The following is a 17,781-nucleotide window of genomic DNA, read 5'->3' as shown; positions in this document are numbered from 1 at the left end:
CCCGATGCTCCTGTCTCTTTCTCCCCCCCCCCCCCCCCAATCGTGATGCAATCCCATCCCTCTTCCCCTCACTGGCCCCAAGAAGATTAGATTGAGAACAGGAGAGGACATGAGCCTATCTGGCCCATCATACGGGTTGAAGCCAGTAGGTGGCGTTTGCTGCTATTTTCCTTCACCTACAAACAATAGCAAACACTATTGAAAACAACTGCCAAAGATAATTAGAAATAACAGACCGCCTATGTGTGGTCCATCTGTAAAAGCTGTTCCAGTTGGATAGGTAGGGCCTTTAAAGGTGGAGACCAAAAGGTTTGGGTTTTTTTGTTGGTTTTTAATTTATTTGAAAGCTTCCCATATGTAGATAAAATATCATTAAAAAAATTGAATATCACTAAAAGAGAGTTTAAAAAGTTATTGTAGCTGGTAGAAATAGCACTAATAAAGTCTATATGTTATGCTCATTTTTCTACACTGTTCTATACAATACAGTAAAACATGGTAAAATTTCAATGAGTATATCCTGTTTACTAATGGGTTCATCTTAACTGTTTTAATCTGCCTTGGGAAGCCTGGTGTTAGGAATATACTGAAATTAAACTGAATTAAAATTAAGCTCTCCTTTCATTGGGGCACATGGAATCACATCTTCACCTCATCTCTTTTGTACAAATGGATTATTCTGTTTTGAGAATGTTTCAGGGACAAGTGGTTTTCAAAAGTCAAAATAATAAAAACAAATGTTTTCTTTCATGCAGAGCTCTCATTTGTTTAAACATAACTAAATGGGATATGAGCCCCTAATACAGCAGCACGCGGGGTCATCATAGCTCTATATGCGCCACCTGCTGATTTCCCTCCTCCTCCTCCGCCCTCCCATGATGTAACTTCCTGCTTTGCAGAGAGCTATGATGACCTCACACGCGGCTTCATTTTGTTGTCAGCCAAGGCGCCAGGTAGGCAGCGGGGAGAACCACTGAGTGACAGGACAGGGCAGGGAAGCGAAGCTATGTTTGCAGTTTCTTGAGGGGCTGGGGAAGCCTAAGCTATAGCGCAAAGGTGCCATTAAAAAAAAAATCTGTTTGAGGGAGTGACTGCTCCCCCTGTACCCCCCCCCCCCTAGCTACACCCCTGATTCAGATGAAGTCTCCCCATGTGTATTGACCATTTCAGACTGCTCAAATACAGAACACCCCCGCTATGAGCCAAGAGGGGAGCTGTAATAACCGTATTTATGTGAGTGCCATTGAACCCAAACCACTAGGAATTGCAAGCCCAGGTGGACCCTGCATCCAACACACCATGCTTTGGTGTCGATAGCCATGGCCACATTTACTTGAGGTAGATTCTGTAGCAGATTTGCATAGATCCATATATTAATGTACATTTTACTTTACAAAACACACAATACACTATGTATTTTTTTCATTTCTGAGTGTTGGTTGGGGGAAAATGGATCTTAGTGATTTGTGCAGGGAAGGGAGAAATGGGATCAGCATGGAAGAGAACAGTGAGGGAGAAGAAAGGATTTGGGGGAAGCAGGGATCAGATCTAAAAATCAGGAGAAAACCCCCTCTCACTCCCTGCAGTTCATCTGGTGTCAACCCCTTCTGTTATAGATAATAACTTACCCTGTATCATCCTCTTCCCCTGTCCTTCAGCCAGGGGCGTAACCAGACTTGAAGGTGGGAGGGGGCCAGAGCTCAAAGTGTGTGAGGGGGCATATTTTGGTCTGGTTCTGCGCTTGCCTGTCCCCCGCTGCCGACGCTGCACATACCTTTGCTGTCGGGGGTCCCCAGCCCCCGCCACCTGAAGCCTTTGCCCAGCGCTGGTCTCCTGCGCCACTGCATTGCCTGCCCTCTCTTCGTCTCACATCCAGCACGCTTGTTTTAATGAAACTGAGCTCAGTTTCACTAAAATGAGCGTGCTTGATGTGAGGGGAAGAGAAAACAGGGGCAGGCAATGCACTAGACCAATGCTTCACCTGGTGAGGGTTGGGACCCCTGCCTGCCAAACCAGGGGCCCAGAACCAATTTGGAGGGGGAGGCCCAGGCCCCCCCGTAGCTACACCACTGCCTTCACCCTTCTGTGTCTCCCTCTGCCCTCTTTGTGTTGACTGGCTGTTACCTGGAGGGGGAGGAAGAGGGCAGTGGTGCACTGGGCTCCGTCTTCCTCTACCAGCAGTCTCAAACTCATGCCTTGCACTATGAGGGACAGCATGGTGCCGCACACTGCCCAAACTATGAATCATGTCCTGGGCAGGAGGAGAAAGAGAACTCAGGGTGGGATGCATTATTCCGTGGCAAAAGTCGAGCTCTGTGACCCTTTTCCTGGCACTGTGAGAGACCAGGGATTCTTCACATTACCCTGTAAAGTGACTATGTAAGAAAGAAAGCCAGAGAGGAACACTGCAGCTAAGGGATTCAATCCATGCCCTGACTGTGTAGGTGATCTAAAGAATTATTCAGCATTGGCAAGCCCACAAAGCGTTTTAACTCTCTGCTCTCATCAGTCAATCAAGGCTTTATGCAGTTCAGAAATTCTGGCATGGGGTATATATCCTAATCCCACAGACCCTCCTGCGTCTTTACTTACTTGAAGGCATTCACAACCACAACTACTGGGACACCAAACACAGAGGCATTTTCGATCTGTTTGCATAAGTTACTGCAGCCCTTCTCCAACAGCTCCAGATTCTGCAAATAGAATAATGTGTGGACTGTACCCAAAACCATTGAAGAAAAATCATTTAAATTCACAACGGTGCACAGCTAAGAGACAGACACAGGGACTTTCAGCACGAAGTGACATCGAGGAGCACTTTCGAAAGAAACGTCCAAGTTGGGATTTGGACGTCTTTATAAAACGTCCAAATCCGGGGGCAGGGAAAACCGTATTTTCGAAAAAAAGATGGACGTCCATCTTTCATTTCGAAAATAACAAGGACGTCCTTGGATTTGGACGTCTTACTTTCGGCGATTTTCGAAACCAAAGACATCCATGTCAAAAATGTCCAAATGCAAGCCATTTGGACGTGGGAGGAGCCAACATTTCTAGTGCACTGGTCCACCTGACATGCCAGGACACCCTAGGGGGCACTGCAGTGGACTTCATAAATTGCTCCCAGGTACATAGCTCCCTTCCCGTGTGTGCTGAGCCCCCAAACCCCCCTCCCCAAAACCCACTACCCACAACTCTACACCACTACCATACCCTTACAGGTGAAGGGGGGCACCAAGATGTGGGTACAGTGGATTTGTGGTGGGTTTTGGAGGGCTCGCTGTTTCCTCCACAAATGTAACAGGTTGGGGGGGGGGGGGGGTAATGGCCTGGGTCTGCCTACTTGAGTATGACATCTGAGGCTGGCACAAAATATTTTTAAAGATTTTTTTTTGAGGGTGGGAGGGGCTTAGTGACCACTGGGGGAGTAACAATTCCCTCTGGTGGTCATCTGGTCATTTCGGGCACCTTTTTGTGCCTTAGTTGTAAAAAAAAATAACATCCGGGTGAAAACGTCCAAGTCTTACTTTAAGACATTCCTGCTTTTTTCAATTATGGCTCAAAGATGTCCAAGTGTTAGGCATGCCCAAGTCCCGCCTTCACCACACCTCCGGAACCCCCTTGAAATTTGGATGTCCTTGCGATGGATTGCAGTTGGAGACGTCCAAAGTCGGATTTCGATTATACTGATTTGGACATATCTGGGAGATGGACGTCCATGTTCCGATTTATGTCAAAAGATGGATGTCCATCTCTTTTGAAAATGAGCCTGTTAGTAACTTAGTAGATGACAGCAGATAAAGATCTGTATGGTCCATCCAGTCTGCCCACCAAATAAACTCATTGCATAAGGTATTATTCATTCATTCATTTCAGTAGTTATATACCGCTTAAACCTAAGCAGTTTACAGTTCCATTTTCAGGGTACTGGGTTTGTCCCTAGTGGGCTCACAATCTAAGTAGTACATTATACTACTGTGTAACCTGGGGCAATGGAGGGTTAAGTGACATGCCCAGGGTCACATGGAGGCTCATTTTCAAAGCACTTAGCCTCCCAAAGTTCCATAGAAACCTATGGAACTTAGCCTCCCAAAGTGCTTTGAAAATATGCCTCATGGAGCTGCAGAGGGAATTGAACCTAGCTCCCCAGGATCTCAACCCACTGCTGACCATCAGGCAGCAGTGGGAATAGAACCCAGTTCCCCTGGTCCACAACCCGCTACACTAATCCACTAGTAATTACATGATACTACACATGTATACTTGATCTTGAATTGTCATTGCCATTCTCAGGGTACAGACTGTAGAAGTCTGCCCAGCACTGGTTTTCCTTTGAAACTATCAGTGTTATCATCTAATCACCACTAAGCTAGTTTGGTTCCATGCCTTCCATAAACGTTTCCTTTGTGTTTATCCCACACATTTTTTAATTCTGTTACCGTTTTCATCTCCATCACCTCTCACGGGAGGGGATTCCAGGTATCTACCAGCCTAACTGTGAAAAAATACTTTCTGACATTATTCCTGAGTCTCCCCCCCCCCCCCCGAACCTCAATTCATGTCCTCTAGTTTCACCACCTTTCCATCTACGGAAAAGGGTTGTTTGTAGATTAATACCTTTCAAATATTTAAATGTTACCCCCTCTCTCCCCTTTCCTCCAGGGTATACGTGTTCAGGTCGTCCTCATACGTCTTGTGGCGCAAACCCCATAACATTTTCGTTGCTTTTCTCTGAACCACTTCAAGTCTTTTTACATCCTTAGCAAAATACAGCCTCCAAAACTGAACACAATACTCCAAGAGGAGCCTCAACAATGACTTGTACAAGAGCATCAACACCTCCTTTCTTCTTCTGATTATACACATCTTTATGAAGTCTAGCATCCTTCTGGCCTTGGCCACCGCCTTGTTGCATTGTTTCATCACCTTGAGATCCTCAGATACCATCACCCAAAGGTCCCTCTCCTGAGCTGTGCTTATTGTGCTGTATTTAGGGACTTCTATTCCACTTTTAACTAGTGCTACAAAGCAGATTACAACAAGAACAGCTTCACATTAGAAGGAATTTACAAAACATCAATAATTAACAATCTAATACAAAGACTAAAATAGTTCAGATCAAACATAAATCACAATCTTTGTCTTGAAAATGAATAAGTTTTAACAGCCTTCCTAAATAGGACGCAAGTAATCTGACACATTTGAATTGGGATTCCATTCCAGATCCTAACACTTCGAAAATCAAATGAGCAAGCTCTAATATTTTTATAACTGATGTTCTTCATAGATGGAAAATCTAACAACCACCTATTCCTGCTTATTAGATGAGATCTGTTACTTTGAAATATTAGAAGCTGACTTACTGTTTCAGAATTTAGTCCATAAAAACTTTTATAGACCAAACATGCAAATTAAAAAAATATATATATGGCTATCAATCCTAAACCAATGCAAGTCATTTAACAATGGAGTAGCCTCAGGTTATCTCCCTAGTCCGAATATCAGTCTAGTGGAAGTATTCTAAAGTAACTGAAGTCTTCTCCTCAACTGCAAAGTGACAAGACAACAAAAGTGAATTGCAATAATCCAAATCTGTTTGTGTTTATTAAAATTTAATATACCACTTAATTTTAGAAGACCAAAGTGGTTTATAATACCATAAAATGCAATTAAATAAGAAGAAAAAAAAGAACTCTCTATATTAATATGAAAAACCTACCCAGACATACATAGCAGATAATCAATAAAATATTATCCTAGCAGGGAATTATCATCCTCAGAGACACTAGTGTAATGAACCCTCACAGCAAATATCCAAATTAAAGGTCTGTCTAAATAAATACTTCTTCAATGCCACTTTCAATCTTGCAATTTTCCTCAAGACAAATTTAATTTGGAAGATGATTCCACAAGAACGGCACAAGATAGAAAGATGTTCCTGCTCTGGTAGAACAATCTGGTCCTCTGTACAGGGCAATAAAACAGCCTGAGCAACAACTCTAAAGCTTACTAGGTTCAAAGAAGATCTAACAGACCTTAAATGGCACAGTGCAAAGAAAAACTTAACTAATTCATTCATCTGATATTCAAATGTCACCTTGGAATCTAATATTATTCGCAACACCCTGGATTTTTCTTCAAATTTAAGAACTGCACCTGAATGTGGAACTATATCAACTTTAGAAACCTGCTGCTGTTCAAACCAAACCAATGTGGTCTTTTGTTTACTTAATTTAAGGAAGTTAGCCCTTGCCTTTCTTTTACATTTTGAATGATATCATCCAAAGTTCCTGATTCCAGGCAAAGCATAAAAATATCTGCATAGAACACTGAAAAAAATGTTCAGCCCTTCTAGATATCTCCCCAAGGGCTTAAAAAAACAACAACCCCAATTGTAGTGATAAAAATGGATAACCATTTAGATGATTGTAACCCATTTTTTTTTTTACAACAGCATATGTTCTGTATTTTAAGACTCCCTCAAACCAATTAAAAACAGGCCCCACTAGTTCCATCTTGCTCAAACTAAACAACAAAACCAAGGTCAACAGCATCTCCTCCCATCTGAACATCTTCTTTGGATTCCTGCACCCCACATAGCAGCCGAGGGGGGGCGGGGGGGGGGACAAAATTCACCGGGCCCAGCGCTGCAGTCCTACCCGCCCTCTGTCGTCAACTGTCAACCAGTCTCCAATTCAGTTCACTACTTTGGATCCAAAGTTCAGCCCTCTCAGCTTATTCATGAATCTTCTGTGAGGAACTGTATCAAAGGTTTTGCTGAAATCCAAATAGATTACATCTAGCACATGCCCTTTATCCAGTTTTGGTCACCCAGTCAAAGAGATCAGATTTGTTTGGCAGGATTTTCCTTTGGTAAAGCCATGTTGCAACCTATTGGAAGTTAATTCCCTTTTCCTTCAGCAGTGACTACATCATTTTTCCTACCACAAACGCGAGGCTTACCAGCCTGTAGTTTCCCACTTCTTTTCTGTCCCTGCTTTTGTGAAGAAGGACCACATCAGTTCATCTCCAATCCCACAAAACCTCTCCTATCTCTAAAGATCTATTAAATAAATCTAACAGCTCCTGCCAGGACTTCGCCTACCTCTCTCAGTATCCTGGATGTATCCCATCTGGCCTCATAGCTTTGTCTACTTTCTGATTTTCAAGTTGTTTATAAATGCTTTCTTCCATGAATGGTGCAAAATCCACTCCATTCCCAGACATACTCTCGGCAGCCGACCGCAGTCCTTCTCCAGGATTTTCTTCCGTGAACACCAAAGACAGGTATTTGTTTAGCACGTTCTCTTTACCCTTACTACTCTCCACATAGCTGTTATCATCTTTCACTCTCAATTCCATTCATAGTTTTTCCTCCTTTCCCCAATATATCTGAAAAAGGTCTCGTCATCTCTTTACATCTTTAAACATTTTTTTCCCACCTGTGCTTTGGCTAGCCATATATCCCTCTTCGCTTCTTTGAGTTTAATCTGGTAATCTTTTCCGTAATCCTCTTGTTGCATTCCTCTGTATTTTTTGAATGCAGCCTTTTTTGCCCTTATTTGTTCGGCCACTTGTTTGGAGAACCATATAGGCTTCCAGTTTGTTTTCTTACTTTCCTTGTATAAAGATCTGTTGTCATATTTATACAGCTCTCAGCTTGGACAATTGTGCTTCTACTTCTCCTATGCCTACCCATACCATCAGCTTCAAGCAAGTCCCCCATTTTACCAAAATCAGCATGCTCTGCTGCCCTGGCCCTTCTCAGCTATTGAAGTGCAAAGGGAAGGACGTAGCCGTAACTGGGGAGAGCTCAAGGGCTTGACTTGGTCTCGGGCCTACAGTTCACCTCGGTCAATCACAAGTCTACAGCCTGAAGAGTTTTAAAGTTGGCTTCAGACACAGCACTTCAGTATTTACATAATTTCAAATATGTAAAAACAACCCTAATCTGCTCACAGATCAAGTTAACCTTAAATGTTCTCACTGGTGGGGAGAATTTCATAGTCAAGGTAAGAGCAGTTGTGTTTAAAATGTTTATTGTCCAGCTAGGAAAGGTTTTCATCCTGCTGGACATTAATTAAAAGAAAGAGCTGGAAGGTTTAATCACAGACAACACCGGAAGGGGGTCTAAGCTAGATTATTTAGTTTTCTGAATGGATATTGGGCCATTACAATTGGATCAAACCCCTGATCATGACTAATTTAAACATACACAATCCTGTGTGTTCTAGTTCAGACTCTGCATTTTACAGTTTGTTGTTAACAGTGGTAAAAATATCTGAGGGTGTGACTAGAGCCAGTCTTTGAACTTCCATTCAGAACCTCCGATGGTGGAGAAGCAAGGGAAGTGGGCCTGCGGACAGCCTACCTCCTGAACCACATAAGGATGGAAGACACCTAACCGGTTGGGAACTGTTTCCTGGATACACACACTACCTCTGCATGTCAAAAACAAAAGAACAAATAAACCAGACCCAAGTGTGTTCACCTTCCTTTATAAATCTACAGAAACAAAGAAAACAACTTTGACACAAAAACAGTAACTCCCCAAGGAATGCTCATTCTCTCACACTACACCTCCTTACACAGGTGTGAAATGTCATTAGCACTGAATGCCATCATGCCTTGTGAAAAATCAGACAGTGTGTTAATTATGTTTCACAAGTCCTCCTGTTATAAGAACTGTGGGACTGAAGCTCCAGAAAACAGGTTAACTTAAGAAAACTGAAGGGGAGGGGGGAGGACTGCAAGTTCCAACACCCTCATTGGACTACAACTTTTTTTTTTTTTTTTAATTGTGAGGACCAGATTCAGGTCTAAAGAAAAATTTCTGTAGCACAGGTTTGACATCCTTAGGCATAATTGACCACATCAGATGTACCCAGAGCTTTTCCATAGGCAACCAGTGAAGCTCTCGTAAAAAAAAGGGACTGCACTGCCCCATCTTGAGCTATATGTATCCAATCACGTAGTACCTACATACCTTGCAGATATATTTTAGGGGCCTAGTATTCAGCCCGTGGCAGTCAGTGGTTTTTAAGCAGAATGAATGTTCTTGTAAACTGGTTAAGTACTGGATCCATCCAAGGTCTGACCGTGGACTGCCCTGGCACTAACGGGAAAGAACACCAGAATCTCACGGCTTCATGTTCATTGAAGAACATTAAATGATGCTTTCGTTTACCCCACAATTTCCTCACAGTGTTTTCAAATACTAGCTATCTTTATATACTTGGCTTCACATTCATTAATGGACATTACTGATGCTTCTTTTTAGGTTTTTTCCCCTAGGATGAGTTTCACTTTAATGTTTTCTTTCCTTTTTGATGTTTTGCATTCTAACTGGACAGTGCCAGGGCACTCAGAGCAGATATTCCGTGGCACTGCCCGTTTAAATGCTACTGAATATCAGCAGTCAGCTTGCTCAATGTGGTTTAAGCAAGATGGAGCCTCTCCTGCCCGTTTAAACCAGGCTGAATATGGACCCCTAAATGTTCATGATAAGTATACATAAGCACACATGAAGGTCTTTGAAAAGCTTTGTCTTCCCTATTCCATTTTCAACTGAACAGAGAACAGGGTATGCAAATATTCCAGGCTTCCTCATAAGACTTCAGGCAAAGGAAAGAGAAATATTCAGGGAGTTTACTGAACTCTGTTTCCATTCTGACATTTTCCTAAAAGCTGCTAAGAGTTAGTACATCTCACTTCTGTACTTTTCAAGCTATTGCTGTTTTCATCTTCTCTTCAGAACAGTTCTACCTGAAAAGAACTTTCTGTGCATATGGTTGTGTATTGCGTATGCACTACGTCCAATTCCCTCAACTAGACTGTGAAGGCACCAGAACCAACACGGGACAGGGACAGAGCCCATGGGGATGGGGCGGAGACAGGGAAAAAAAAACTTTGTCCCCGTGCCATTCTCTACTTTGAAGGCTGTTAATGAATTGGACAGTTATTTATGTTTGAGTAGGGGGTAATGGAAGTGTGCATTCCATTTGAAAGGCTTCCTATAAAATCCAAATCTGAAAGGCATACTGTGTAAATTCTCAGGTTTACCTCTGCAGTGTATTCCTTTGGCAATGGTACTCCAGCTGTGACCTGATACAAAAAAAAAACCAAAAACAACAGTATAAAAATAAAAGATTATACTCTTCCCTTATTCTAGTTACCTCCTCTGTCACCTCACTTCAAATGGTAACATGGATCCAAATTGTATTTAGCCAATTGCTCTTAGAAATGGAAGCACTGTTTACAGTCTTGGCCATAGTATTCAGAAGAGCCAGATCTGTTCCCAGGGAAAGCAGCTGGTTTATCTGGTGGAGGGAGGGGAGCACGTAGTACAAGCTGCTGATCATATGGCATTAAATAAATCTCTCCCATAGTTAGATACTAGCTGCTATGACTATTTAAGCAGTGTGTCATTTTGAGAAAGGAAAGAGGGCATATGCTCTAAAGTGCTGCTCTCCTCACAGACCATCCTCATGGCAGGGGCACAAGGAGAGGCTTAAAATAGACATTTATCAGGCTGATATTCGTAAAAAAGCCGAGCTCATAAATTTAGAAACTTAGAACAGGGGTGTCCAACCTTGGCCCTTACCAGGTTGGGTTTTCTGAATTTCCACAATTAATATTCATGAGATCTACTGCACACAATAGAGGCAGTGCATAGAAACAGATCTCTTGCATCTTCATTGAGGAAATCCTGAAAACCTGACTGGACTGTGGCCCTCAAGGACTGAGGTTGAACACTCCTGTTTTAGAAGTTTAAGACCCTATTTTAAGCTAGATTCAGATGGGTAGGTTTTCAGTTGATAAGTCCCCTAAAATTTAGGAGCTTAAGTTATGTTTCTAAATTTAATGAGTCAAATTTAAGTGCCTAATGCTAAAAATCAGTGCTAAGCTCCTAATTCCCTCTCTCAAATCCTCCCCTGCTGCCATCCAATTTTTAAGATGTTTGTAAAATTTAGGACATAAATTTAGGAATTCAGCTCTTGCAAATTTTCAAAGAGGTGAATTTAGGAACCCAAACACCTAAATTGACAACTATGTTTATGAAATTTCCCAATCCATCTTTCAATTGAAATCATCATCTGTCTCTTGAATTTGCCTCTTGCTGGCTAAACCTGCTTACATTTTCCTGTGAGCACAGAGCAGAGCTCCTTCCATTTCATTCTTTCTAAGGCACCCTGCACAGGAGCAGACAGGGTTAAGTACATATTTGAAGTACTAACCCAGCTGCACTTCATTCTGTTAACTGTGGAAGTCTATTGGGGACCAACCCATCAGAAATGCTACCGAGGACTAAACATGAACAACCTTCTCTGATCGGACTTGAAAGCAACAACTTGAAATTATGATTAACAATGATAATCATAATTAATAAATGTAAAGATAAAATGGTCACGGATATACTGCCTTTCTGTGGTATAAACAAAGCAGTTTTAGTATTTCTGCAGCTGAAGCTAAAAGTGTATGTTCCAAGCGAGGAAGGAAATCAGAATCTCCCAGACCTGGTCTATGTCTCACTGGGAACCTGGGCCTACAGCTTTCCTTGGGAGTGGCCAACTCCTAGCTGCACCAGACCATATGTCTGCTGGACACGGAGAAATGCCAAGAGCAGCAACTACCTATAAAGGAGGTGAAGTCAGCTTTGTGCTTTTCCCTCTGTCTCCCGCTGCTGGCAGGGAGATATAACCCACTTGTTTGGTCTGGATGATAAAGAACATAATTTGATTTTAGCACATGGGGATTATGGTGGCCTGTGGTGATGCCTGATGTGCTCCTCTACTTTTGCTATGTAAAGTATTACTTTTCCCCCTGGTCTCCTTACCTCTCTCCTCTGTATCTTCAGTATTCCACATTACCCTTATTTTGTTTTGGGGTTTTCTTTTGGGGGGGGGGGGGGGGTAAGGGTATATGTTATAAAACGGAGGGGGAAAATGTTGATATGTTCTTGAATCTCTCGATACAGTTGAATATGTGACGCTGTTTCCATTTGTGACTTTGGAATGGTTACCAATTGTTGTGACATTTTATATTTTTTGTTTCAATAAAGACCTCCTTTAAATTAAAAAAGAAAGAAAAAAAAAAAACCACCACAATTTGCTACTTCCACAGCTAGATCTCTATGACAGAGATCTATCAATAAGCTGTCCTCCAGAGTCCTGCGGATGAGAGGGTTTAAAATAGAGAGCTGCACGGTAATGGGGTTTGCAGGAATCCCGCGGGGATCCCCTTCAAGGGCCACAGCTCTCCCGCAGATATCCCCTTGAGGTCCATGGGAATCCCGTGTTGATGGATGAAGGTCCTGCAGGGTTCCTTCGGTAGTGTAGTGCCACAGCAGCCTACCTCTCTATCCTCAGCGCTGCTTCAAGCTCCTCCCCTTCCACTACACGGCAATTGGGCTCTGCAGAGACTTGAGCTGCACGGTGAAGAAAGTTGGGAAAGTCTCATGGGCCATCAAACCGTGCCACTTCCCCAACTTTCTGCATCGCATGGCTCAAATCTCTGCAGAGCACAGTTGCCTTATAGGGGAAGGGGAGGAGTTTGAAGCAGCACTGTGAGTAATAGCTGGAGGGGGGCCATGAGATTGTGGGAAGGATGGGAGGGGGGCATGAAAGAGACTGGGTGAAAGCTGAGGAGGGGGGCCATGAGGGGCTGGAGGGAGATGGGCTAGACCCATGGGGAGTTGACAGAACAGGAATACAGAAGAGAGGTGCTGGACAGGACAGATAGGAACAAAAGGAAGATGGATAGCAGACACGGAGAAAGAAGAAATGCCAAATAGAAGACCTTGGAAAGGCAGGAAAAATAACCCCCGGAGAAAATCAGAAGACATGGACTAAATCGAATAAAATGCTCAGACTACAAAGGTAGAAAAAAAATATATTTTTTTATCAACTGGACCATGTCAGGTTTGGGAAATGTGCATCTCTGATATCTTTCATTTCCAGAACGATGGCATAGTTTGGGTTATTTTAGTACAGGGAATGGGAAGATGGAGGAAACTACATGCAGGGATGGGTGAAATTTCTGTTCACTTGCAACTCTCTATTATAAAGCAACTCAAACACTCCATACAATGTGAAGTCCAACTCTGAGCTGGTCCACTTCTGTTCCCAGTCACATGACTAACAGCCTGAATTTCAGAATCATGTGATGTATGTTAGAAAAAAAGCTTAAGAGTAAACTTTACTTCATTAAAAAAAAAAAAAAAAAGAAAAGGTTATACTATTTATTAGAGCTGTACCGAATATTCGTATTCGATTCAATTTGACGCCAAATAGTGATTTAAATTTGAATACGAATAATCTGGAACTGTACTGTGCTAAATCCTACTGAAATGAACCCTTGATCTCCGATTTCATGTTGCTTCTTTTTATTATTTTTTATGTTGAAGCTCAGTGCCCATTATTCGTATTCGGCTGAATAATATTTTTCATTATTTGTATTCAGCTGAATAGTAAAATATGCTATTCGGTACAGCTCTACTATTCATTTGGTACTAATCTCAAGCTCAGAGATGTACATAACTGGTACTTACAGCAGGTCCACCGCCATGCATTTTAAGGGCTCTTACAGTGGCAACCAGAACCACCACATGAGGACGCAACCCCGAGTATCTACACTTGATGTCAAAAAACTTTTCCATGCCAATATCTGCTCCGAATCCTGCTTCGGTTACTGCAGACAGAACAGAAGTGGATAAGTGGACACCAAAGCTGATCGCTACTTGTAAGCTAAGAAGCAAAATTTTAGAAAAGAGGGAGGAAAAAAAAAAAAAAAAAGACTTACTGACAAATCCTTCTGAGCCAACGAGCTTCAGTGCAATTTTGTCTGCTAAGATAGAAGAGTTGCCATGTGCAATATTCGCAAAAGGTCCTGCATGAACAAACACTGGATTTCCCTGTAAGATAGGAACACCGGAACAAATGATTACCATGCTCACCATGGGACGAGTCAAAAGAGAGAACCTCCAGTGCCAAAGACTAAGACGTGAAGATGCGGTCTTCAATCTATCCTTGAAGGCTGATGTGCTGGGCTTTGTTAGCCTCTCTGCACAAGGCCCATATGAGCCGAGTCCAGTTTTTAGGACGTAGGATGACGAGAAAAAGGCAACATAGGTTTTGGGTACATATGTGACTACACAATGTCAATGGTATGGAAAAAAAAAACACATGACCAAAAAGAAGCCTCTGTACTGTGTGTGCTAAGTCAACAAGCAGCTTCCATGAAGAAGTCATCCTCTGCTATGAGGTGGGCAAAAGCTTTGGCCAAGGGACCACATCAAAAGCCATGGCTCAAAGGTGTGGTTTGAGGAGCAGGAGCTGCTCCCCTGACCATCATATTAGCTACACTTGGCATACAGTAAGAGTAGGTTTTATCAAATTACCAGTGCATACAATTAAAAAAAAAAATCAATACATGTGGCACTAGTGATTTCATAGAACCTACATGGCTGTTCTTGCCTTTGCCACATCCTTCCAACTGTGCCAGTGGATGACACCGGTGTGATGACAGCAGAGGCAGGACAGTCAAAGGTAGACATCCGGGGCAGTGAGGGTGATGCCGGCAGAGTGACCAGGAACGTTACTGCACTCCTGCCTCTTTCACTGTGGAATGGATGGCAGGAGAGGACGTGATGGGCCATAGGTAACACAAATTTTGCTGGTGCAGAGTGGGCCGCAATTTAGATTTATATGGTCTGGGGTTGGCAGCAGACCATGGTTTGATAACTCCTGCTCTACACTGGCATGGGTAAGGAAAGAGTAAGAACTTTCAACTTAATTCACCAGAAATATCAGCAAGACCTTCACAAAAAGATACTTACACCAGTGCCAACCCCCCCCCCCCCCCCAATACCTGGCTTATAACTGAAAGGGGGAAGGGTAAAGGAGCAGCCCTGGATGTCCAATCCCTCCCAAAGACCACATGACGAAGCAAGCATGGGCCAAGGACTTCGTCTCAACAGCAGGAAGTGAGTTCAGCCCAGAACCTACTGATGTCATGGTGTCTCTGACAGACCACGAAGCTTCCATGGGGTGTCGGGGGGGGGGGGGGGGGGGAGGATTAGAAGCTTATAGGATGGAGTGTTTGAAGTACACCAGCAGAATGCTATCACATGACAGACTATGGTTCAAGTGTTTGGGATCGTCAACCTCGGGCCTAGAAGAGCTCAAGGAACTGTGTCTGAAATGTCCTGGAGGTTCAGTTTATCAGGGCCAGTCACACTCAAACAGTTCTGCCTCTAATGTTTGGAGGGGGAAGGTGGTGCCAGCTGTGCACACATCTGGCTTTTCTTGCTAAAACGTAATGACATGGACCTTCCAGTCACCCTCCTTGCTAGAAAAGAACCACCTTGTATCCAGAAGAGAGGAAAAGCTCACCTCCAATGTCTGCATGAGATTTGGCTTCACTGCATCCTTCATTAGTACAGCCAAAGCACCACTAACCCCCTGAAAAAAGAAATAGAAATGAGAATTCAGGGAATCAGTAGAAGTAGCTCATTCAGGGCAGATCCATGGGATTCGACACCACATTCTCAGTATTGTTCTGACCCAAGGAGAAAAGTCAGCTTGAACTGCATCATGGGATGAAATACCAACACCACCATCACCAAGTAAAATCCTTCAGTTCCAAGAGTCATAGATAACTCATTGGTTTCTTTGTGATGTCATCTCCTTTCTTTATTAAAAGGTTACATAAACTCTTAAATGGAAACTTCCTCATTCTATTTGCTGCCTTATGGTGAGTTTCATTTTCACTCATAGCCTGCTACAGGCTAGTGTAAGAGGGTAATTTTCAAAGCAATTTATCTGAATAAAGTAGGCTGTGAAATACAGGAAGAGCCAATTTCTGTTTTGGGCCAGATTGCGGATAAAAAAAAAAACAGTGCATTTTTTTCTGGAACTTCCCCCCCCTCCCCCCACTCTCTGCCTGCCCTGCCCCACTCCACCCCAAGAGCCGTGTCCACCATCTGAAGGCCCTCCCCAGGCCTACCATTAGAAGCCCTGGTAGTCTAGTGGTTTCTTTGTGGCAGGAATGATCCCCAGTCGCTCCTGTCCTTGCTGTCTCTGCAGTCAAAATGGCAGCTGAGACTGCCATGGGAGGTCACGGCAGCCATTCTGAGACTGGTACCGGCATGGGAAGGAGTAAATTCCTGCCTATGCCGATTCCAATTTAAAAATGGCTACCAGGACCTCCCGTGGCAGCTTTGTGAGACTGCTGTGGGAAGTCCAGGAGCCATTTTGACTGCTGGAGCTAGCGGGGACAGGAAGAGGCCACTAGACCACCAGGGCTTCTAAAGGTAGGGCCTATGGGTGGTGGTAGGGCACAATTTGTGGTGGGGGGCAGCCTGGGGCACTTGTTTTCTGCTTGGGGGGGGGGGGGGCGAGCAACTTTCAGTTTCAGCAGCAGATTCAGTTTCAGTTGAAACTAAGAACCCCGGTATTGGTTGCCTTCTACTGTGAAAACTGCCCACCTCTATCCAGAGATCAGTGGTGCCAAATCTGCCCAACAGAAATGCTAAATATTCATTGACTGTCAGCACACACACTTTTAACCAGATTGCAAGGTGGCATTTTACTCAGGAAGGAGGAAAGTCACGTCTACAGCTGATTTTCACCACTAGGTGTGTGCATTTAGCATGGCCACTTTACACTACTGGCAGCCTCCTTGATGCCATGCAGTAAAAGCCTATTATACCACAGACTCCTACGTCCAGATTCAATTATAAAACACTACCATACCCTCACCTTTCATGTATAGAATGTTTTTATTTTCAAAGCAGTATCACTGCTTAACATTGTTCTTGAAAATGTCAACTACACAGCTATTAATCACTAACAATATTAAGTAAATTGTGACAGGGCTATACAAACTATGATAACATAACACAACATAATACTTTGTTCTGATAGCCCGCAATATCTTGCAGTTCAATGTGGATTACATACAAAGAGACTGGACATTTCAGGAAATACAGCAACAAAAAATTAATCGGCACAGCTAATACATTCACTTTCTTGCATGGATACTAAATAAGTCTTAAGCAATCATCTAAAAAGTGCATAATTCGACTCCTAAGTTATCAAAGAAGAAACATCTTTGCTTAACTTAACTGCCTGATAAGAAAGCAAAGAGTCTATGCATTTCTTTCTTGCTTTATCCTTCATTGATGGAAAGGAAAATAAATTGATAAATCTGGAAACACGAATAGTATTTGACAAAACAAAACATTAAATCAAACAGGACCTAGACCATAAGAAACCTTGTACATCAAACAAGCTTATTTGAACATGACCCTTGCGGCTACTGGCAACCAATGAACTTTAGAATAATATTCTAAATGATCAGAAGGTCTTGGAGAAAAAAACAATCAACCTTGTGGAGGAGTGGCCTAGTGGTTAGAGTGGTGGACTTTGGTCCTGGGGAACTGGGTTCGATTCCCACTGCAGACACAGGCAGCTCCTTGTGACTCTGGGCAAGTCACTTAACCCTCCATTGCCCCAGGTACAAATAAGTACCTAAGCCGCATTGAGCCTGCCATGAGTGGGAAAGCGCGGGGTACAAATTAAAAAAAAAAAATCAATCAACCTTAACGCAGTATTCTGGATTGTCTGTAACTTACGCATAAGGACTTGAGAACAGCCTAGATAAATAACATTATAGTAATCCAAAGAACTCAACAACAAAGCCTGAACTAGTAGCCGAAACTGATATGAAAGAATTTGCAAATACAACATAGTTTTCGCATAAGAATGTCTGATAGGTACGGGC

General features: G+C 42.9%; 1 protein-coding gene across 1 annotated transcript in view; it reads right to left on the bottom strand.

Moving 5' to 3' along the window:
- MTHFD1 (methylenetetrahydrofolate dehydrogenase, cyclohydrolase and formyltetrahydrofolate synthetase 1) overlaps positions 1-17,781 on the bottom strand; it is a 150,972-nt gene that overhangs the window by 32,334 nt on the left and 100,857 nt on the right. Inside the window, exons 19-23 of the mRNA XM_030214776.1 lie at positions 15,390-15,458; positions 13,798-13,909; positions 13,547-13,686; positions 10,060-10,101; positions 2,593-2,693 (exon numbers count right to left, since the gene is read on the bottom strand). Coding sequence (XP_030070636.1) covers positions 2,593-2,693; positions 10,060-10,101; positions 13,547-13,686; positions 13,798-13,909; positions 15,390-15,458 — 464 coding nt within the window. The remainder of the gene's footprint in view (positions 1-2,592; positions 2,694-10,059; positions 10,102-13,546; positions 13,687-13,797; positions 13,910-15,389; positions 15,459-17,781) is intronic.

The sequence above is a fragment of the Microcaecilia unicolor genome, chromosome 9 (assembly GCF_901765095.1).
Source record: "Microcaecilia unicolor chromosome 9, aMicUni1.1, whole genome shotgun sequence".
Lineage (NCBI taxonomy): Eukaryota > Metazoa > Chordata > Amphibia > Gymnophiona > Siphonopidae > Microcaecilia > Microcaecilia unicolor.
This window is presented reverse-complemented; position numbering and strand designations above follow the sequence as displayed.